At 41.5% G+C, this 24283-nt stretch overlaps 1 protein-coding gene across 1 annotated transcript in view; it reads right to left on the reverse strand.

The window, feature by feature from the left end:
• The window catches only part of MYH9 (myosin heavy chain 9), a 69713-nt gene extending 46271 nt beyond the window's left edge, over positions 1 to 23442 (reverse strand). The window contains exons 1-3 of the mRNA XM_032105417.1: positions 23313 to 23442; positions 7365 to 7717; positions 2386 to 2542 (exon numbers count right to left, since the gene is read on the reverse strand). Coding sequence (XP_031961308.1) covers positions 2386 to 2542; positions 7365 to 7697 — 490 coding nt within the window. The 5' untranslated portion in view covers positions 7698 to 7717; positions 23313 to 23442. The remainder of the gene's footprint in view (positions 1 to 2385; positions 2543 to 7364; positions 7718 to 23312) is intronic.
• Positions 23443 to 24283: the final 841 nt, after the last annotated feature.

Raw genomic sequence — 24283 nt, forward strand, 5'->3', positions numbered from 1 at the left:
ACCTACTACTCACCCTCACTCCCAGTAGCACACATTGGAATGTTACTGCTACCCTTTGAAACAAGGAAATAAGGCAATAAATAACCCTAAAACAATCTCTAGAGGTCTTGCTAGCACACACAGTTACCTGTGAAGCCACACAGAAAAATCTTTCCAAACCTAGTTAAACAGATCAAGCCAGGCTAGTTCAAAAGCTAACTGGGAATGATATTCGTATCAACAAACATTCCAAAAAGTCAGCAACAAGGTATCTTAAACTAGGCAAAGAAGAGCTGGGGTAAGCCTCTAGACTATCAATACTGCTGAGAATACAGCATAGCTAGAATTGTTCTGGGAAAGGTAAACACTCCAGCAGACCTCACAGCAACTTTCCCATGCCTGGAAAACAGAGGCAGGGCTGCCATTCTCCAGCTTTGTACAACAAAGCAAGTCAAGCCTGGGATTTCCAAATTTTAGACACTGTCCAAGTGGTGGTCTGACAGAGACATCACCTCTTTTCAATAGGAAAGAAAATACCCACATAGATTAATCACTAGCTCTGAACCACCGTCAGACCAAGGAAGGTCACCTGTCCCCTGCTGCAGAATTGCAGCTGTTTGGGTATCTTCTGTCACACACTGATACACCTGGCAGGGATGAAGGACAAGATGCACACACATGCACTTTCAAGTTGTTGTCTGTAAGGGAAAAGGACTTCTTCAGTCTCCTTACAACACTGCCAAAGGAACTGTTTCTGATTCTATGTAGACAAGATTTCTTTCTAGGGAACAGTAACTTTGGTACAGTTAAATCAATAGCTTTTTAAATTAGTGCTTGAGCTAACAAGGAGCAAGCAAGGGAGAGAAGGAAGTAATAAAAGAAACAGAAGTGTAATGAGGCTTATGGACAACGTTCTGTCATGTATAATATAGGTGGAGCATCTGTTCTTGTCCATCATGGCAGATGCAGTCTTTCTCTAAGAGAAGTGAGGTCCCATCGAGGACCAGGTTCATAGGTTTTTATCTTCTGGGTACAGCATTCATTTCAGTCTAACACACCAGCAGTATGGCCATATTCTTCAAGAATCTTCAAGATCTTGCCACATCTTCAGCAAATTGCCACCAATACCCTGCCACCAGTCCACTGTAGCGTGTCTGTATGCCCACCCCTCCCCACTCCAACCTTTTATAAATATAGATTAACTGATGCATCACATTAGCTCACCCCTGTGCTGTGCTCTGCATGGCTTTAGCAACCTTTCTCAGCTTTCTCCACATCAAGTTTGTTGGAAGCCACTAACATAGGTCAGTGGATGGAGATTTTCTTTCCACTCGGAACCAGTATTATTATAGTCTTCCTATGCTCAGAGGTACAAGTGGTAGCAAGGGCAGGTGAAAAGCAGAACTCAAACTGAGACTAATGAGAATTTTAAAGCATGATTTTATTATATCTGGCCTTTGTTCAAAAATGTGAGGCTAGTGACAAGACCTAGGAGGAACAAACACCTTAATCATTTCTAGGCATCAAAAAATAAAGGAGGATAACATTCATACAGTCGTGCCAAATCAAACTATCCATTACACCCTTTAAACCTTACAAAGTATGCTTCCTTATAAAACCCAGGTACAAACAGGAAAAAAAGCACAAAATAGCTCCACACCTGAGCCTCTCCAAGCATCACACACACCACCACTGACTCTGTGAAAGATCTCTCAGAACCAGGGATATGCACAGGGCATCCAGAGTTCCATATTTAAAAGTCCTCAAGTGATAAAAAAGTAGCAGATAATATCCACAAGTTCTCTGATTCTCAGTTGTACGTGTGGGGGTGAAATAGGTCTATCCACTTGCTTTCTTTCATTCCACGAAAAGGCAACAGATGTACTTAATATTTCCTGATAGTGAGTTTTATTAACAGAGTAAGAATATAACCAAACAACTCTTGGCAGTAAAGCTACCACTGACCATCCCACTTCAAAATATAGGTTACTCTAAGCTTGTTCCCCCCAGCCAGATTGTGCAACTGGATTTTAAACTGGCTTTTGTTAAAAGCCTCTATCAAACAATACACATACCTGCCCACCTATAGCTATCTCAATTCATAGGCTCACCACTGACATGGAAAATTTGCTACCTCAGTTCTCCTTGCCTGATTCTCTGAACCCCATGCATTCACACCAGCCCATTCTTTATGTCAAATTTAGCTCTCACCAGACTTTTTGTAAGGTTCTTCAATCCACTAGAGCAGGAGAAAGCTATTCACCTGAACACAAAAGCTAGTCCAAGTAGTGTCTGTAAGCAAGGACAATAATGTCTTTTGATAGCAGTGAGTTGTTGCTCTCCTACAGTGTTTTGACTGCAACCTTGATTTGTGATTTCAACAAGAGTCATTATCTCAGCACTCACCTTGCATCATACTCCTGTAGGCTGTGTCTGTGATGGCATAGATATGAGGGGGCATTTCATGTCTCTTTTTGCCTTTGTACATCTCCACTATTTCTTCTGAGTATATGGGCAGGTTCTTGTATGGATTGATTACCACGCAGAACAGGCCTGAGTAGGTCTGGAAAGAAAACACCCCAGCAAATAAAGACACAAATTAAAAATGTTGTATACTTGCATATTTTAACAGTACATTACTTGGAAAAACAAACAAACCAAACAGTGTTTTAAGTACTACTTCCAGTACTTCCATCTGGGATGCTTCCCATTAAGCAATAACAGAATCTGAGGAACAGCTAAAGTCCTATCACCTTGACCAGTACTCAACTTTTCCAAGTGTGCACTGAGCATCAACTGACCCATTAGTCACGCTGATATCACTGGCCTGCTCCCTGGCTAATTAACAGTCCATGAGAACTGGCTTTTCTTCCTTTCAAAGTTCCTACATTCAAGTCAAGTGCCATTTCACTGTATAAGGTACGTGCTTAGCTCTAGATGCATACATTTTATTATGTTCTGCCTCATGCTTGATATGGATTTATCTAGTAAATGATCACTAAATGAAATGAAACTTCGAGTCAAAATAGTTACTAAAAGAAAAGTAAGACCAGCATACTCCTGAGAGGTTTTCAAGATTGCTGGACTATGCCTAAGGCAGTGCTATCCTGTTCTGGATGGGAAGCTGGATTAGATGGCCTTCTGAAGACTCTCCAAGCCTGAACACTTTCATGATTTAGAAAGCAGTGAGTATGACCAGAACTAGATTACATAGTATGTTCAGTATGTATGCTTAGAATGCTCAGTATTGTTCTGAACCAGACAAAATAGAAAACAATTCTAAAGCAGTCCATGCTAAAAGAGTCAGCAATATATGTCAAAGTTTATTTCTAATTCATATCAAATGGTTAATTCACTGATCTATGACAGCAAACTTCAATTTCTCAATTGGTTTCCACTGGCTTAAATTGCACAGTTCTAATGGAACTGCCAAACATTTCCAGTGAAAATATCAAGCTTCTTAAAAAAAAAACCCAAACCAACAAACCCAAACTTTGAGATCTTAGTACCTAAAAAAAAAAAAAAAAAAAAACAAAAAACAAAACAGCCCAATAAACTTTTTACTTGCAAAGGGAATAGGAAGAACAGAGGCTTCTTAGATATTTCCTAGATATTCTAAGAATAGCATTCCAAGCCCTGCTCCTGGGGTTTAGAGCTATCATAGTTCTCTGTCAACTTAAGAAACAGTTGTTTGAAACATCTGGAGATGAGCAGCTTTCTACAGCGACTTGCACTGCTATCAGAAGACAGTACATTTGGCACTTCTTATTTCAATTGCCAACATCTCTTCTATCGCTTGCTCAACGAAGAAAGAGTGCTTTGGAGTGGTAAAGAGTTCTCCACAAGGAGCACAGAGAGTACTTAATCAGATTTAGCTCCTTAGCTAGATAAAGGTAAGGATTAGACTGCAGTGATCAGAAGGGTGAAAATAGCATCTACCACACAGTTTGTGGTCTTACACCCAAACTTTCTACATGCTGGCTTAACACTAAGTAACAAGTCCACTCTTACATGCAGCAGATTCAGATATAGATTCAGACAGATGTCCTCCCAGAAGCAAGTTTTTCATAGATATTTAAGGTTCCTTTTCCGCATCCTAGTATAAACTATCAGAATATATTTCCAGACCAATTCTTTTTCTTCCCCTCTTTTCTTTTTCCCATTCATTTTTAAAAAATATTTGAGGAATATTTGAATAGCTTACAGAAAATACTAAATGTCTTTCCAAAGTGGAAAACTGTGAAAGCTGGCTAAAAACCTTTTGGCATGGGACTTCTAAAGTTCCAGGAAGCTAAGCTTCCATGAGACATTCTAGTCAGGTTGGGTTTCAGGTAGTGCTTGAAGGGAGCAGTTTAAGGAGTTTACAGCAACCAAGCTGGCAATGCCACTTCCTTTTGCCTCAGCTTTAGTTCTTCATTGAGTCTGACAGCACTTGCACAGCACAGACTAAAAGATGAAAGTCTGGGTCATGCTTTCCTGACCTTTCACTACACCAGTGGAAGGCAGAGTAGGACCAAGAGACAAAAAGGAGTCAATGCAAGAGCAGTATGTTCACAGTGCACACAAGCCCACAAGGAACGTAGAGTTTTCTTGTCTGTTTATGTGTGACTCTTCATGGCTATGACTGATGACAAATTAGAACTGGTGCTTTTCAGTAAGTACAGTGCAGAGGTCTGAAGCCATCCCATGGATGAGAGCAGCAGTTTAGAAAAGGGAAGACATTAATTTCACTTAGAGTGATGAAGACATAAAACAAGTATGCAAGAAGAAGAAGCTGCCGCCTTCTTCCAGCATTCTAGCTGCCAGGAGAAATACCTAAGGGAAGTTTCCATGCAGTAGAACAATCTCAGCTGTGTGAAGAAGGCAACTAATCATGGCTGGAATAAGCAACTGAGTGAGACCACCATGTCATGACTGCTGGTTGAGCCACTGACAGTTTCATACAGGAAGCAAGTTGAGTTGTATTAATAAGCAGAAGCTGCTGGCCCTACCACAGAGAAGACAAGAGTTATCTTCATCTTATTGAAGTACAAGTGAAGACTTATATGCATGAATCCCTGAACGCAAGGTTCCAACTGAAAGGCTCATCTATTATAAGCATAACTGGCTTGGAAATCTGTGCTTTGTCTCAGACATTACTAGCTCAAAATAGAATTCTGGCATTACCTTTCTCTAACTATTTCAAGTGACACACATGCCAAACTGGAACAAGTTTTATTTTTCTAACTGCTAAACTAGCTCTGAGGAGTTGAAAGGACCATATGCACCATGGCATATCAGAAAATTTATCTTCCAGTAACAGTTAACTTCAATAAAGTAACTGCAACATGTAAGATTGAGTTTTGAATTTCACACTGAATAGAAAGCAGTTCAGGTATGCAAAAATTATACACAAAAGCTGAAAATGATCTTTTGATAGAAGGTTCCAAATAGAAAGGGTTAATATGAAAGCCAGTCTGTACTCAGTGCAGAACCAATCCACACACGGAAACAGCAAACTGGTGTTTGGAGTCAAGCTCTTAGTTCTTGAACTGTTTGACATTCCTCACTCAAAATTTGCCTGCACCAGCAGTAAGATTTTCCCCCTTCATATTACAGGATGGAAAGACAGAAAAATAAAGTTTAAAAAAAAAAAAAAGGAGAAAAGAAAATAGCTCATAAAAACACACAGCCCTGCTGCCAAATGAGAGAGAAAGGAGAAGAACAGAACTAAACTATGCTTGTGATCTTTCCAGAGACATTTATGCTGGAGATGCATTGCGTGTACTCCCTTTCTTCAAGCGGATTAATGATCAACTAACAGCCACTCCAATGAAAGTATTTTAAGCCTTCCCATTAATCTCCTGACTTGCTGAGAACTGCTGACAGGTGAGATCAGTGCATTTCACAAGTGCACAGGAACACAGTTTTGGCAAGACTAAGATTCTGTAATAGAGAACTACTATGCAAGGTTTGCTTGGGTGAAGGGTGTGGGGATTTTTTACAAAAAAAACCTTACAATCTCCTTACAATCCAATCAGAAGAACTCAATTTATTAGTCACAGACCATGTCTGAAATTTCAGATGGCATCTTGCAAGATATGTGAAACAGCCCATTGCAAGCATGCAGCAGACCTCAAGACACTGCTGAATTATTTTCAACAATTGTTATATAACCTAGCAGTGTTACCTATTCTAAAAATGTTACACATGGATCTTGCATATCCTATTTCATCTGAATACCGAGATTTTTTAGTCTGAGGATAGATTTTGACCAATAGTAGAAGGAGTTGTTAACTACAAGAATAATCAACTGCGTCAACCTCCAATCACACTAGCTCTCAAATTTTGACATCAGGCTGTGGGAGTCAGACTAAATTTGTATCAGCCTTGATCCTGCAGATATCGTCTGATAATTTCTCCAAGAGTTGTCTGCATGCCTTCATGGCACTGCAGAAGAGCAGGCACAGCACTAGTAAGTCAAGAGTTTCTCCCTTGTGCTCTTCCCAGTCCCGTTTTAAACCAGCCCCTGCATCCAAATTTTACATTACCACTGAGTTTAATAATTCATTCTATACCTGCAGAGTATTAATAAAGCAGAAGCTAGCATGACCAACATCTGCTTACTAAACATAGGCAACATGAAGAGGAAAATCAGAAGGGAACTGAAGAACCAGGTCAAGGTTCCAAAGTCTCCTTCCCCACCTTTCCCTATTTATTGGCTTTGGTATTCAGTGAAGTGGTTGCTGCCTGCTTCATTGGGTATACCATACCATTGGTCCCATGGTATTCATTGGTCCCATAAATGGTATCTGTTATTTACACAGCAGTAAGATGCAGCAATCTCTGCTCTTGTCCATTTTGGGATGGAAAGAAAAGGGAACGTTTCCTATCTGTAAGGACATGCAGGCAGACATGTTCCTTCTCTAAAAGATGCTCTGAGATCCAGAATTTTTGTAACACAAAAAGCTTGGCACTAGCATTCTTTCCCACTGAAGTTCCAGACATGGAAAACACATTTCAGATGCTGGGTGGATTAGGACTGTGTTTTTATTATTATTATTTGGTTCAGTTCAGATCAGACTCCATGTTTACCACTATCCAACTGCTCTTGTGTCTTGCTAAGAGAAAGTTAAAAGGCATTCAAAACATCCTGCGAACAAAGACATTAAAACATTAAAGCCAGATTTACCATAGCATTCCTTGAAAGCTTCAACATTAACTAGAGAGGGATTGGCATAGTTCAGTGAAAAAATTTTAAGTAGAGGGAAGAAGGTAAGTCACATGATGAGTTATGTATAGGGGCAATGAAAGGTTAACATACACATTGGGGAACAAAGCAATTTACAGTAAGTTCACATGCTGTGCAATCAAGAACTCCTAGCCCAACAGACAAGATTACTTACATAGATCAGTCCTGAGTAGTATCTCTCCTTCAAGTTGTGAAGCACGGAAGCCTCATTCAGGCACGTCAGCTCTGCCATATCTTCTACTTTAGAGAATTTGGGGGGGTTCATCTTCTGGATGTCATCCTTATTTACTTTCACTTTCTTCCCATTCTCTGCCAGTTCCACGATGGCTTCATCTCCTACTTCTTCCTTCAGGCTAGCTGCCTCAAACCCATTCTTCTCTGAGGGAACCCATACCAGCTTCTTAGCAGCCCAGTCAGCCTGAGTCAGGGGGTTATTAATGATGTTTTTGTCCACATAAAGGTACTTATCTGCGTCTCTTTGCGACATTGTGGTTTACAATTGGGGACCTGTGAAGAGAGGGGGGGAAAAAAGAAAAAGGATATTTTTAAAGCCTCAAATTGCCTTACAAATTCCTAGAGGCAGACAGGCACATGCTATGTCCTCTGAATCCCTGGTCATCAGAGCATGCCTCTCCCTCGTTTAATTTCATGTTAGTAAGTGCCGCTAAAGTTGTCAAACTTCCAATAAGGCCAAGGTTTTGCTTGCCAAGAGTATGAAAAAAAACAAACTAGCAAGCAGTTTTAAAAAAACCCAAAACCTACAACAAAACACCGACTGTTAAGCATTTGGAAGCCATTATTTGGCAGAAAAGAGGAAGCACATTAAAGCAGCAAGCACCAAACAATTTGTGCCAATCCTCATAGCATCAGACACTGTGTCAGTAACATTCATGTCAAGATTAACCCTTCACTGCTCTACTTGGCAGAGATATTTGCTCAGAAATAAAATCATAAATGTTTAATCAACAGTTTTGCTTCATATCTCCTTATTCTGATAAGCTATAAATCAAAACCCACAGCTTCTCAGAAATGTCAGCTACCAGCCTAGACCATGAGATGCACTTTGCTTCTAAAAGATAGCAGTAATTTGAGGATACCAGTTAAGACTGATATTAGATACTTTCCTTTCCATCACCAGCTTAGTAGTAATACCCAGCCCACCAGTTTTTATATTTTTTTTTGGCTAGATAATATTCAGTAGCAAAATATCTCCAAGATAGTATCAGAATAAATCAGGAAATTTTACAGCTAAAAACCTTCTACTAAGATCCTTCTATGAAACTGTAGCCAGATAGAGGAGAGAGTTTCATCTCTACAAAAGGGAGACTTAGGCTGCATACTCGAAAAATGGCACCCTAGATTTAGTGTTTCATCAAAACCAGAACACTACCGCCAGGGATTTTCCAGTTTATAAGGCAGCAATTTTATTAGTGCCATTCAAAAGTCCTTTCAATCAGAAAAGGACTGCATGCGTCAAGGCTCATTAACCATGTAACAGCAGCCTCTTTACAAAATCCCATAAACATTACTTCTTGAATTCTTCCTCACAAAGATACCAGTGTCCTCAATATATGTTTTTCATAACTTGCATAGAAACTAGAGCTCTTTACCACCTAAAGAACAGGAAATGAAAATATGAGTACTCATGTCCTAGAAGGCAATCAGGAGCTATATGGATAACTTTTCTACAGAACTCATATTTACAAACCAGCAGGCAAATCAAGTAAGTGAAGTCTGACTACACACACTGCAGACAAAAACGTATTGAAAGTGGGACAGAAGCAGCTCAATTCCCAAAACATGCATGAGAGCAACAATAGATGTAGAGTCCCAGCATTAGCAAAGAGTGAATGAAGCCAGAAAAACATCAGCCATAATAATGACGGGCACAAATGCCCACACCACTCATTTGTAAGCATGTAGGGAAATTCCTTTCAACAAATGTATCACTCTAAGCGGTATGTAACTTTGTGCCAGAGACTGTATGGATAGCTGTATATTCACAGTCAAAAATTCTTTAGCAAACAAAGAGAAAATTACTCTATAAATAATCACTTCCTTTAGCTTGAGTTTAAAATCTTTGTCTTAAGCCTTACAGGATATGCCAAGCAGCTATTCCACACTTGACCTCATCTTTCCTTCCCCACAGGGTCACTGACATTTCCACCTCAGCCACCATGGCAGTTCTCAGAGCAACTCCTCCCTGGCTTTTCATATTATTACTGAAAACAAGATCTTAATGGATAAATGATCAAGAGATTTGTTGCAGAGACAAGATGCAGCAATCTGGAGGCTGCCATAAAAAACTTGAGCTGTTGGGAGAGCTCCAAGGCCATCCTATAACAGCCAGCCTGACAGAGTACACAGGAAATAAAGAAGACAAACAATTCAACATATTAGGATTTAATGACACTGCAGAGTATCATCTGCAGGTTGTGATCAAAGGGTTAAAAAAAGGGAGTGGAGGGAAAGAGGGGAAAAAGAAAAAAAAAAAAAAAAAGACATATTCAATTGTGTTCAGAGTTGTATCAGGTTTGGCAAGGCAACAGCTGTGCTCTACCCTCCATTACACAGCTTCCTGCCTATGCAACTCCCAGAATGTAACCAGTTGCCTTTTTTGGCTATAATCAGAGAGGACACAGAGGCACTATGCTTCAGCTAAATTCAGTTTCATCATTTCCTGAGGAATCCGAAGTAACCAGCCATCTGAAGTGTCCCACATTACACTGAAACACAGTCCTCACTTCCTCGCTGCTGGAGTACATGCATGCATGCAGGACACCTTGGAGATATATTCTAGAATAAAGGCATTCTTTTTGGCTAAGAAATAAGTAAGACCACAAGAAATCTTTCAAGGGGTATCCCCAGCCAGTCATAGATCTGAAGAGAACTAAGGAAAGAAGATAGCTACAGAGAGGTTCATCAAATTCCGTGCAGGAGGAGAACCCCAAATTATCTCACGTACTACAAGGGTGCATTCTTCAGTCAGTAAGGGATCATTCTAGAGCATCTGTACCTTTTTATTTTCAGGGCTGAAAATAACTTTCACAGTAAGGGGAGAAACAGCCTAACACAGCTATTCTAAAATCTCACCAAACACTACGTTTAATGTATTTTTATTAAATATATATATATAGTATAATATATTGTATATATAAATACATATATAAGTTTTAATATTTTAAGTACTACCAAATAGTAGTGAGGAGATTCAAAAAGGCTCTGCACCTCAAACTTGAAAGAGACTTGATAATTACCCTATTGCATGGCAGCAGCAGTCCTCCTATCATCATCTTAAACTCGCTGTCATGCGCTCCAGAACAGAATCCTCACGTACTAGAAGTAAAAGACTAGAGGCTCAAGCTAAGATAACATGGCATTAGAGCTATTCTCGAGGCTGACTTCGAACCCACAGGGCGTCTAAACTAGCAATACCACAAACCAACCATTAATTTGTCTTCTCCACAAGAACAGTACCAGAGGAATCAGATTCAGCAAGTTCTGTCTCATGGACTCCTAAACTTCTCTTCCTAGTTTATGCTGCATTTCACTGGGAATTTCTAAAAATCCCTTAAAGTGGTCAAGGAAGCAAGCAAGCCCAGTAAGCTCTTCCAGCAATTCTCAATGAATGCAAACCATTGCCATTTTAGGAACAAATTAGGAAGCAATTTGTTTGCCTGGTAGTTTGCATTTGGGGTGTAGATAAATATGTAGGACAAGGGCATTTATCTTTACATGGCTATTGTGCAACTGCCAGATGAGAATACCGTTAACAATATTCTTTTTGATGCTAGTCTATATGCAAGACGACCAAGGAATACAGAAGGAAGACAGACCATCCTTGTTTTGAGTTTAAATGCCTCCTTCCTAGTATTGTTTCCAAAAATGACATACTACAGTCACTTCCCCATTAACCCAGTATGGTCCCTTATTGTGGTTCATAGCAGTCTGGTCAAACTCTGCTTGTTTTCCGTTATTTCAGGGGCCAAAAGACATTCTTTGCCATTTAACTAACTACATAATTGCTACAAAGATGCCATACAGTCACAGACAGAGACAAAGCAACTTCTACAGTCATGAACAGGACAGGACCAAAACATCAAGGTGTAGTGCAACCTTAAAAAAATAATACCAACTGCCCTGTTGACATACATCTTTCCCAGCTGACAGATTCTTTTGAGAGGAACAAGTCAAACACTGGATTTAACTTAAGATGACATGCACTCCCTTTGAACGGGGCAGAATTACTCCAAACCCTCACTGGAATACAATCATATGGACAGAAGTTTGCCTTAGTCTCCTGCAACTTCATAGCCTTAAGGCTTGAATTGTAAGACACTTCACACACTCTCTACTTAAAACATCAAGTGCTTCCCATAAACCTGGGAACAAACACTATCTGGTTTGGAAAGGTTTAAAAGCTACCTCTGCTGTAAGGTCTCTTTCTTTCAATTACAGTGTTTTGCAACTGCTGAAAGCACAGAACATTACCTGTTTGCAATTTAATTTTTGGTAACTATTTGTATTACATCTCCCATTCCCCCCAGACATTTACTCTGTCAGTAGCCACAGAATTGTTCCTGGGAGTGAGCGACTGCTCAATAAGATAAGCTTGGGCTCTACTAAACAATGGAGGCAACAGCTGAAGTAAGAACAGAATTCACAGATTCAGAAGAGCATTAATGGCAAGAGTTAAAGCATCACACTTACAAGTATTAGAGCACTGGCTGGGCAAGGAAACAGCTCCGGTCTGAGTTACCTGAACCATCATTAAAGTAGGGATCCCCACACTGCTCTTTCTTGGCCTCAGCCTCATTCCTAGCAAAGATGCATTACTACACTGGAATAGACAGCTTTAACTACATACCATTTCATTTCCCTATTTTAATGAATCATGAGAAGTTTGTGAAATACTGTGCTATGGAGAATGCAAAAGAGCCACACACATGCACTGAATCCTTGGCAACTCAGATCACCACTTCAGGACTTTGCTGTAAGACTGAGCCTATGTGAAAAGGGACATAAGTGGATAATTACTAGATGTTTTCTTCTGTTTCACATCCACCAGTAAGACACTGTTACATATTGTCCATGATTTCACATTAAACAATCCTCCCACAATGGTTTGCCTGGTGGCCTTTCTACTTGCAGTGCAAGAGAAACTACTCTAAAGGGTGACAAAAAGAATGAACAATAAATAGCAAACATATTTAGACTACAAGTTAATTTCCCTTTCTTTAAAGAGTGCACATTTTAAAAGCAGTTCAGGAACACAACTCTCCCACCACTTTCCAAACTGTGTTACCTTTAGCAGGTTGTCAGAGGATGCAATACAAGACAAAAGGGGCTGTCCTTTCACAGAACAAAAGGAGCATACATTTCTATAAGCAAGACAAGACTTTTGCACTAGAAAATTACAGCACTGCTGGTCACTTATGGCCCTATTTCAGGTACAACTAAGTGGCACTCAGTGAAGAAATTTAATTATTTGTTAATACACAGCATTTAAAAAATAATCTCACTTTGAGAAGCTGCTAATGATTCAAACTAAGTTTGGCCAGTAACATTCCTATGATGGGAATCCCTGCTAAGCGTATGATCTGAACAGCTAATACTTGCATTATTTCTGCAACTCAACTATTTTGCTTTCCCCAGCCAGCTGAATACAGTTCATCAAATCAGGTTTAAGAGCAGCTAGAAAGCTAGACTAAACTAGTCTAAAATAGACTTTAGTGGCCAGGCTAGCTACAGTGACCATGAACTGACAATATAAAACCCCTTACCCACCAATAAAAAACTTCTCATAATTCCCTTGTATTCACTAAGAAGTGGTTCAGATCTCATTTGTTTATGTTAGGCTGACGCTTCACAGCTCCAAGTGCCAGTATGTTTATGGGAAAGAAAACTGTAAAGTTTGTTAGCCCAAACTGCTCCAATTTGTAAGCAACACCTACATAAAAACTGGAGTCTAAATCACTAGGGGTGAGAAATGAATCACAAGGAGGAGGTGGAGAGGAAAGGAAAGGAAAGGGAAAAGCTAGCAGGAAGCTGAACTGATGGACAGGTTATATCTGCTTATTTCTCAAGTTCAGTATATTGACACACAGCAGCGCTCAATGCTTCAGGCTGAATGCAAGAATCACCAATTTCAGTTATGCCACCAGAGAATACACCACCAGGCAAGTACCGGAGCTCACAATTAACACCCCCTCACAGACAGCCCCCCAAGCTGAAGGCATTGAGCTACACTTACCCTTTGTGTTCAGAATGCTGCCATGCAGACTCATTTCTTTTATTTCAGCTTTATTTGGGATTCATAATAACTGCTATTAGGCTTACTGTAGTTCACTGCTTTCCTCTCTAGTCACAGTCTGACGCACACAATACATTGTTGAAAGATTTATTTCACAACTGGAATGCAGTTTGCTGGCAATTATTGTTGCATATTCAGTTTGACTGTAGTGCTGCCCAGACTTGCCAGCTACCCTGTTTATTACTGTAAATGAAACTCAAGGTAGAGCACTAAAGTACCCTCTCTGTATGTGGGGCTCTAAGAATCAAGGAGGAATCTAATTATTTAATGCATAAGTGATGCCTCTATTGCCGTACGCATGGCCAGACCATGTGTACGGCAGAAGAAAGAAGTTGAAGGAAATTCTGCATCTTCCAGGTGGCCTACAGGTACCCAACATGCATCCTCAGAACAGTGAATATGGAATAAATGTTTCTTGATTTCTCCATGTCCAGCTCCCTTCATCAGCTGCCAAAGCAGCACTCTGGGATGTGTGAAGCAGCACTTGCACATATTCTACTGTAACAGCTGACAGAGGAGGTTTGCTCAGGCAGCTGGGACTTCCTATGGTAAAGTGCAAAGGCCACAAAGCCATGTACAAGCAGACATTTACATGCCACTTAATAGTCGCCTTTTCTCTCCACTGGATTCAAATACAGTGGGACTGTGAGAACAGTCCTACAAGCACAGCACATGTACATTAAACAAAAATTAACGCCCATCTGAAGAGGCACTTTTGGGTGCCAAAGACTAAAACCAGGACAGTGCAGGCTTCACCACAGGCTAGAGAAGCACAGGAACGATCTTGGGCAACCACACTGCATGCAGTAATTAACCACTGTAGGTTATAGGCAAATAAAGCCAGGCATAGCTTCCCTAAGTTAATGCTAGGGAGGGTATGCTTGCCTCTATTTTAATTGCACCTTATGAGTTCAGTGAGACATAAAGACACACTACCATGTAGATAGCACCAATACAGTTAATCAGCTCTATGAAGCCTGTGCACATTGTTTAAACACACCAAACACTGATTTAGGGAGGGGGAGGGTAGCCTTCTGCTAATTTCAAGTCCAGTCTTTAGCATGACAAAGCTAGGCTGGCTGCCTCCCAACCCCATTCACTTTGAATAAATATTCAAAGTTTACAATCCTGCATAATACACTTTCTGCAACTGTTGTTTCTCATTAGTGGAGTACAGTACATGCCTTCTAAGCAGAGGAGAGAATTCCTCTTACAGAGACAGTGTGCCCACAAGGAAAACATTCCAGGGGGAGAACACATTCTTCGTGACCACTCAGCAAAGTAATCCCACTTAAGGAGACAGCTGTAGTTCAGAAAATTGCAGCCCATCCCTGCTGTTCAAGCTGTTTTGCTGGAAGACTTGTTTTCAGGCGGCATAATGGCCTGCAAAAGTTCTGATCAGGCATGCAGAATTCCCTACGGACATCGCATGAGAGAGAAGGGAAGAGCTTAGAAAGTTTTAACCTGTCTTTGTTACCTCAGGGTCACTTTTCATCCCTTCCCTAATATTCTGATTTAAGGCTAAAAAGGTATCTGCCAAGAACTCTGTGGCACTGCATAAGGTAGCTCTACATACATCAATTACCAATCCCTGTCATCTTTGTCAATGCCAGGTTTCAATTCACTGCAAGAGGGAACAAGGAATTAAACAATGACACCAAAATACAGAGACCAAAAATATGGTTCTGGTTCACCCTTTTAGATGCAAATATTTAGCACGTATGTGGCCAAGATAAAGTCATCTTACAGGAACAATTACTCTTGCTAACATTAACTGACAAACTGCTTTGATCTCAGCATCGATACTACTAATCATCTTCCAGCTCATACTGAAAAGAACCAAGAATCAGTGCAAATATGTCCGGTAAATTATTTTTAAAAGTATTATTTTTACTTGGCATCAAAAGTTTCTCTAGACACTTTCAGCTCAACCTGTTGTTCCAAACTAGGACTATGTACAAACAGCCTTCTGCTACATCTCATATTTTTATTCTTGTTTCAAATCATTCTGCTGCACATTAACAGCAGCTATGGGGATGGCAGGCAAAAACCCTGGCACAGAGAAGTCTACCACCTTTACAGGGTCCAAGCTTGACTCTCAACCCTTCTAGCAGTGTAAGGGTTCAGTAAGAGGATCTACGTCTCTTGTTTATGACGGCGATCTCTGAGGTCAAGGTCTGGAGAAGAATGACTTTTCCTGGACATGAAAACCCAGCAACTCCTAAACAAAGGAGAAAAAGCTACATAGCCTTTAAGTTTAAGGATGTGTAAGGAGGCCAGGTTGAAAATATTTATAGTTTCAAAATTTTTATTTTTATTATATTTGTTTGGTTTATAAATACTTATGCTCATAAATATCATGTTCAAGATAGTCTGAAAATCCAGATTGTGACATTTCCCTACTGCATTCAAGGTCTGGCACAGCTTCTTCGCCATCCATTATAAGCACCATTCTACAGAAAGCTCCTGGTGCAGCAGAGCACACGAGGAACACTGGTTTGGGCTGTATACCTCAGCCTCAAGCTTGTCTTCTGTTGCCTCCCTGACCCGTGCTTTCTTCTCTCATTGGCAAATGTATCAGTCTTTAAAAAGGAACAGCATCAGGCATTGCTAATTTTAGAATTCACCCAACCGTGCCCTCCTGTCTGGATCTCCTGAAGCACTGATTTTTGTGTTAGAGGAGAAGAAAGGACTCATCTTTCAATCTCAAACAAGTAAAAGGAAGGGCACTTGAAGTAGAAACTAAGTCTGGACTGTTACAATCATGGCTATATGGCATATAAGATTTTCTCTATTCTGGCAATACAAGAAAAGACTTCTTTGAAAAAAAAAAAGAAAATTATCTCCTTTTGACAGGCGACTGATATGACATTCCATGGTTCCCATATGAGGAAACAAATATAATTTGAAAGTTTCCCATAAAGTTTTGCTTTCTGCCCTAAAAGGATAAAAAAAAACACATAAGGAAATACTGACCACAGAGAAGCCAAACCGCTTCATGTGTTTCCACCATAGTTAACAACATCATCCACAACCATATACACGGCAGTGCTGTGGTGGTGAGGCACTGGAACAGGCTGCCCAGAGAAACAGTGGATGCTCCATCCCTGGAAGTGTTCAAGGCCAGGCTGGATGGGGCTCTGAGCAGCCTGGTCTGGTGAAAGGTGTCCCTGCCCATGGCAGGGAGTTGGAACGAAATGATCTTTAAGGTCCCTTCCAACCCAAACAATCCCGTGACTCTTTGTTACTCTCCTTATCTACATGAGCAAGAGCTGAACCACTACTGCAGCTGCACTTTTTCCTGACAGAATTAGCAATAATATACCATGGTGATATTTATCAGTTAAGGCTACATCAAGTTTTTCAAGCACTAAAGAACTAGAATTAATTTATATAATTCTGCCCATTAGGAAAAAAAATTAAGATTTGCCACATAAAAGATTACCTCCCACCATGTGGGAGAAGAAGATAAAATGATTGTGCACATGTATATGCCAGTGCTACATGGACAATGTAGATAGTTTTTAGAAGTTACATTAATTTGCCTAATAAATTGGCAATCCTTTTTTAATGACTAATCCATCTTTCTCATCACATTTGTGTGTTCTCATTTTACTTTCCCCATCATATACTGCATTAAATTTGGAAAGAGCCATTAAACCAATTCACAGTAATTTACTGTGTAATGAAATGTCAAAGACTTTAGTGTCTTTGATAAAGATTCATACTGCAACATAAACCAGTTCACTTAGCTTTTATTGTCTGGGTTAAGTCACAAATCCTACGTCACAGTTTAAAGAGTTTTTGAGAGTGCCTGTAGAAAAATCTTATTTGGTATTTATGCTCCACTAGGAAAGAAAATTTTCTTGGTCATTATACAGACACATCCACTTGAAACACACCAGTTTCAAGTATCCAATTATTTAACTATTTTAGGTAGTCTACTGTGTACCTGCATCCATGCTTCCACTTTTTAAAATAATTCTGAGAAGTCTGAATACATTCTACTTGATGTCAGAAAGGGATAAAACCCATTTCTATCTCTGAATAACAGAAAAAAGATGTCTGAACCACAACTATGAAGAATAAAATATAATAAGTGGCATCCTGTTAAAAAAATAAAATTCCACTAATACAAAAGAAGTATTTCTTGGACTACTTCATATGCATTTACAAGCAAAAAGTAAAGTTGTTTTCTAGACAGTTACCACAATGAGGAATTTATGAATTAAATTGCTGTTTACGGGTATCTTCAACTCAAATCCTCCCCTTCTGACCTGTTCCACTAACTTTTAAACACACAGCCATCTGTCCTCGCGACCACCCAAAAAACCCAAAGCAGAATGTCAGTACCTTCCTCTACATTTTAAACTATCACTGATACAGCCAAAACAGAAGCCTGAGAGTATTTTTCTTCATCTACATTAAAAAAAAGGTACAAAAATCAATTTACCTTATAAACCAACTAGTTTCAAGTGCTTAGCCAGGAACTTTCTAATTCAGTTCACTGGTTTGACTTTAGATTTACATTCAGTATTGTGTTGTGAAGTTCTTACATCTAAACACCCTGTATTTGCTCAAATATGTCTAAATCCCAACATAGGGCTTCCTTTTCTTAAACTGATAGCACATCAATGAAAATTACTTTGTTCACACATTTCAAAACAATTGATTTTATCAATTCTGTCATGGAAATATTGGAATCTCTTGCACTAAATGGCAAGCAGACCTACACTGTAACAGTACCTGTCAAAAAGAGCTTACTCGCTAACAGCTGACCTACAAACTGATACGACAGTTCTGTTAAGTCAGTCACATTTGGAAAAAAAACAGAAGCAACTAAAATTAATTTTTAATTTAAATTTGGCTGTAGGTTTCCTTTTTTTTCCCTTGAACATTTAAAACAACTCTGTCACTAAAACTAACTGGGTTGGTTGTTGGCCATAACCAACTTTAACCAAAGTCAAATCGACAGCACCTTCAAGGTTGATTAAGAGAGCCTAAATTCAAAGGAACTGGTCAAATCTGGAGCTTAAAAGAAAAACACAGGTGAATGTACTCTTATCACTACAAACAATAAAAAGCGAAGTAAACTATTACAAGAGCATGCTTTAGGTCTTAGATTTTAAACAGGAAGCTGCCCAGCAGGAAAAAAAAACTCCTCCTGATTGCACATGACTGACAAAATAGAGCTGTAAAATTTCTCTAAACCTTTTTTCTTACAAGTCTGAACGCCCACTTTGCTTTCACACAAATCAGAACTCAAGTTCTGTGTAGAGGCATATATCACAATGGATTTCCTGCCGAGACCCATTAAAATGGTAGTTCTTGATGAATGGAAGCATTCATCAGCTAAGGATACTTTATGATACAGATTTCCAAGTTAAGTTTCCCTTAACATATTAATTATTAGCTTGAGTTTACTGAAGTCGCTCATCCATGTGGTTTTATTTACTGCTCTCAGTAAAGTCAGCATACATGCATTAGGAGAAATTTAAATTTCTAGTCATGAAGACAAGCAGAATCCAAACCCTATGTACAGAAGTCTAGAGGCATAAATTTCATAAACAGGTCATGGGAGTGAAGCCACAGCATACAGCATTACATTTCATCATACCTCTCTGCAACCAGCAACAATACATTTGTAATACTTCTACAAGAAATAATTTACAGTAGACAAAGTATGCCAGATCAATTTTCCGGTTTCCATTTCGCTATGGTTAAAATGGGCAGGACTTAGCAGTACTAGCTCCAGAAGTATCAAACAATGAAATCAATCACAGCCCCATCACCAGAAAACTGTAGACACTACTATTTCTTCAGACTCTTTAGGATGCTCAGAAAAGCAACATATTGTGATGAACAAGAACAGGCCAAAGGACCATTAATTGAAAATGGGGACTAATCCATTATGCTGAACACAACTGGGCTGGAGTGAGGTCAGAAGCTGCTAACCCACTACAGTGGCCTAGGACTTCAAGACAAATTGGTGCTGAGATTATTACTTCAAGTACTCTGAACAAGTTCTCACAGCCACTGAAGAAAAGAGCGAAGCGGATAAACCATAATTAAGATGAACTTGTAAATTGATGCATTTCATTTAGTTGGACAACACCCATTTGCATTAGCTTCCAGGGCAGAAGTCGCATTTGTGTTTTTGCCTCAGCATACTCTATTAAGATCAGATTTCTAGTTTCCATCTCTTTCTACACTAGAAAACTCAATTAGAACCATGGTGTGGTTAAACTGAAAAGAAATTTAAGGTACAAGGTCACCGAGCCACCATTAAGCTAGAGCAACTGCCAGCAAAAACAATGCTGCTGTAGGCAATGCTCTGCTATTATAGTTTTGTTCCAACCCACAGAAGACTTAATGTCAGGCACACAATTTCTCTACTTAACATGCAAACAGCTCTGCCTCAATTATAAACTAAGAAAACAAGGAGTAAGAAGATATTTATACAAGAAATCAAAGACAAAAAAAGTATGTTAGAGGGCACCAAGTGCACTGTTGAGTCAAACCAACAAAAATATATTAAACCATGCACTGAGGATTAAGGTTTTGGACACCTTTTAGTAGACGTGCACACTAATTCTGAGCCTCTAAAATGCACTTTAGTCATCAGTTAGCGCCAGTGTGTTACCCAATAACCAAAAGCTACCACACAAAAAAGCAGATGTAGTATTCAAAAGTGGGAGATAAAACAACCTCAGCTTTGACTTCCCCTTTCAGTAAACCCTGCATTAACTAGATGAGTTCCTGTACCTCCCATGGGTCCACTTATAATCTCGCCCTATCACAGTCACACTAATCCATAAGCAACATAAATCTGGGCAAGACACACGCCTAGGGATGGGGTGGAAGCCAAAGACTGAGCAGAATCAGCTCAGAAATCACAATACCTCTGACATGTGTCCTGTCTCCTTTGTTCTGTATCCTGGAAATTAACAGAACCGAATCTGAAATTTGGCTATAGACGGACTAATCTCCCAGTGCAACTGAAGTATATTTTCACAAAGCTAGTAGCAGCTGACATACATGCACTCCCTCGTACCTGCATGTAATAGCCTGACACACGACTGACCTGGGAATTATTAAATGAAAAAAGCTGGTACATTATTTTTAAAGACCTTCCTAGATAATAATGGTTCGGGTTTTCAAGATAGTTTGTTGCAGCGGTAAATGCAAGTCTCGCATTTGTGGTAGATACATTTGCAGAGACAAGTAATGTTGCAAAGAGACTTAAGCACCTGTGACATCCAACTGCAAGGCAGTTTTCAACTTGAAGATGAGAGAGTATTAAAGATACCACCAGCTACACAGCTTAAACACTATCCAACACTTTGCATAATACCTAAATAATGTGCTGCACAAAAGAGATTATTTCAGCTTCCTAAGTGAGAGATTTTTCTAATCTCTTTCCTACAACTTTACGGGACAAGGAGGTTTTTTTTTCATCATTATTATTACTTTTTCATTAGATTAATTTAAAATATTATGGTGTAGCTCTCACAAGCTATTTGTCTACTTAAAATGTTCTGAAACACATCATAATCTACCCAGAGGAAATAATGAAAAAAATATTATTCTTTATCTCTTGAGATGAAATTATCATCTGGCACCTTTTCTCTTACAAGATTACCTTGAAAGGAAGAAAAACCCCAAAACCAAAACAACCAAAAACCAACCCAGAACCATGGCAGAAATATCCTAACAATCTACACAAAGGCTAATAAAAGGACTTCAGTTTCTCCGCCCATTCTTTCGGGCAGACAGAACCCAGGTATTAAGTCTTCCTGTTTATACAGAAACAGGCACAGGCTACCCAGCAGAGCAAACACTGAGGGCACAGACTCTTCTCCAGAGATCTTCCAAAATCAGACCTTGGCTATACAAGTCAAGCATCCAAGAGATGACACCAGATTCCAAAAAGAACCACATCACTCACCAGCTTGGGGACAGTTACATTCACTTTGACATTTCAGGTTAGTAAAGAAGTTCAGATCCCCATTCTATCCACTGCTACCAATTTTGCACCTACCTTAGGGTTATAGAAAATTTTGCCTGTTCACCTCCATAAAGACCATGCACACACAATGAATAAGTGCAATAAACAAAGCTATCAAGAAGCAGAACACGCCAATTTAGGCAGTCCCACCTGATATGGAGCATCACGGAACTGTTGCATGATTTCCCTGTAGTTACTTTCACAAGGTCAGACCAGCACAGAGTCTTGTGTTTATACAGTTCTGGAAATTGTGATTAACAACTTCAAAACCTTTCTACGCTACTTACACTTATCAATTGCTTTCCCTTCATTACAACTTCCTAGTTAATAAAAATATTTGTTTATCTCATTGAAACCTTGTGAGAGCACTACAGACCCAGACAGTGCATCTGTGAGTCAATACGTCTCTGCACCATGATTTGCCATTTTTGCTGGAATGCCATCGATGAGTGAACTTAATCACATTGTGACCTAGTGACTAATTTCAAAAGCATTTTACACAGGGAGTAACTGATTAGAGGGCTGTTACTTTGGAGTTAAAGCTTTACCATACCTAGCCTTATGAACAGGACATGTATACAAGAGTCAAGAATGCGTAATTTAATCTTTCAGTCCACGGTTCAACAGCTTCCATGCAAATTCCCTTGTATTTCCTTACAGCAGACAAATCATAAATGGACCTTGGCCTGCAGAATACTACAATATCTTTACAAGTTTGAGGCACAATTTTTTTTATGCGTTACTTGAGAGATTACTATTCTTTAGAAGACCTGCCCACTTATAAAAAATCTTAGGTTCTTAGTCCACTCTGATGGAGTGTGGCTCAGGACATCATGACACAGGATACGGAAGAAAAACCTACAAAAGAAGAAAGATCAAGAGCACGAACAGTGCTTCAAGAGGGAAAAAGAAGGAAAGAAATTGTAAGGAGGAAAAGAAAATGGGATTAAATAGTCACTGCATGCAGAGTTTACTGATCAATGAAGTTTACTTCTGAAAAATCCCCCTTTATGACCAGAAGCATGTTATTCCTTTAAAACCCATTTCACCCTGCGTTTAGGCAAATTAGGAGCAATCCTCATTAAACACACTGGGCAGGCACCACCCTCGGGGGCTATGAAACTTGTTACTTTCCACACCTACCGAGGACAAGTTGGTAAAGATACTACTCAAAGCCGGAGAACTTTTACTACTCGGTTGGAGGTGATGCCTGAAAGCACAAGCTATCTGCAAGAGCTCTCCGTGCAAGCTTCATCTTGCCCTGTCACTCCCTCCTCCCTCCCTCTCTCCTGGCCCAAACCGAACGAGGAAGTGGAGCCGGGCGGGCGGGCGGAAGCCAAGCCCATGGCGGTGTCTGCAGGAGGGTTGTCAGCCCGTGACTCAGGCTGCAGCCCTGACAGCTGCCCGGCGGCCCTGCTGGCCCCTGCCCGCTGCCCCGCGGGACTGGCACCGGAGGGAAGGAGGGAGGGGAAGGAGCTGGGTCCGGCGGAAAAGAGCGCCAGCCACCCACCCCAGCTGCGGGAGGCCGGTTCGCGGGGCGCGCAGGGAGCAGAGCGGCAACTCCCCGGGCACACACGGCCCCGGAGCAGAGGGGGGACACGGGGAGCACCCCAGCACGGCAGGTCCCACGCGGACGGAGCGGGAGAGCGGCGGGACAGCGGAGCCTTCTCGCCCGGCCGGACAAAGAGGCGCCAAACCCGGCGAGGGAGGGAGGGAAACGCGGCGCCAGGGGGGATAAACGGGAGCCACCCGCACCCACCGCCCTGCCCGACCGGCTTCACCTGAGCCCGGCTACGGTGGAGGGAAGGAAACGCCGCGGCGGCGGCTGCGCTCCTCAAGGCAAGAGTGCGGCGTCCTCCGGCTGCGGCTCCTCCCGCGGCACCGCGACCGCCGCTCGCTCACCGGCTCTGCTGAGCCGCCCGCCCGTCCGGGCGGGGCGCCCCGCCCCCGTGCCGCCGCCCGCCAATGGCGCCGCCGCTCCCGAAGATTGACGGCCACTCTGGCCAATCAGAGTGGCTGAGGTGTGCGGAGGCTGGGGAAGCCGTTGAGCCGTTAGCAACGCCCGCGCGCCCCGCCCGGCCCCGCCCAGCTCAAGCCCAGCCCAGCCCGGCCCCGCGGCCGCTCGCGCGGGGAGCGGCGGTGGCCGCGGGGGGTCGGGGGCGCCGAGGGCTCCACCCCGCCCTCAGCCCGCTGGCCGCAGGGTCGGGCCAGGCTCGGCTCCCCCAGTGCGCTCCGCCGGGGTCGAGCCCTGCCGAGCCGCCCCCACAACGCCCCACGCCGCGCCAACCCCACAATGCCCCGCGCCGGGCGGGTACCGGCGGCCCGCGCTGGCCTTTGGTGCTCCCGGGGGCAGCGGGTGCGGCCGAAGCCGGGAGCCGGGAATGCGGCTCAGCCGGGCGACGGGCTGCGGCCCCTGCCGCCGGAGGCCGGGCCAGAAGTCCTCGGAGATGGGGCTTGGGGGTGTCCCGTCAAGAGGTTCCCACTCAGCCTTGTTGTAGTGTAAAGTACCTGCGACAGGAAGATGCCAGTCAAAATTTCGTTTCACAGAATCAATTAGGCTGGAAAAGAACTCTGAGATTATCGAGTCCAACCTACAATCGAACACCACCTTGTCAACCACACCATGGCACTGAGTGCCGCATCCAGTCTTAAAACCTCCAGGGATGGTGACTCCACCACCTTCCTTGGCAGCCCATCACAATGTCTCATCACTTTCTGTGAAGAAATTCCTTCTAATGTCCAATGTTGGTTC

This window comes from Corvus moneduloides, chromosome 4 (assembly GCF_009650955.1).
Source record: "Corvus moneduloides isolate bCorMon1 chromosome 4, bCorMon1.pri, whole genome shotgun sequence".
NCBI classification, from domain to species: Eukaryota; Metazoa; Chordata; class Aves; order Passeriformes; family Corvidae; genus Corvus; species Corvus moneduloides.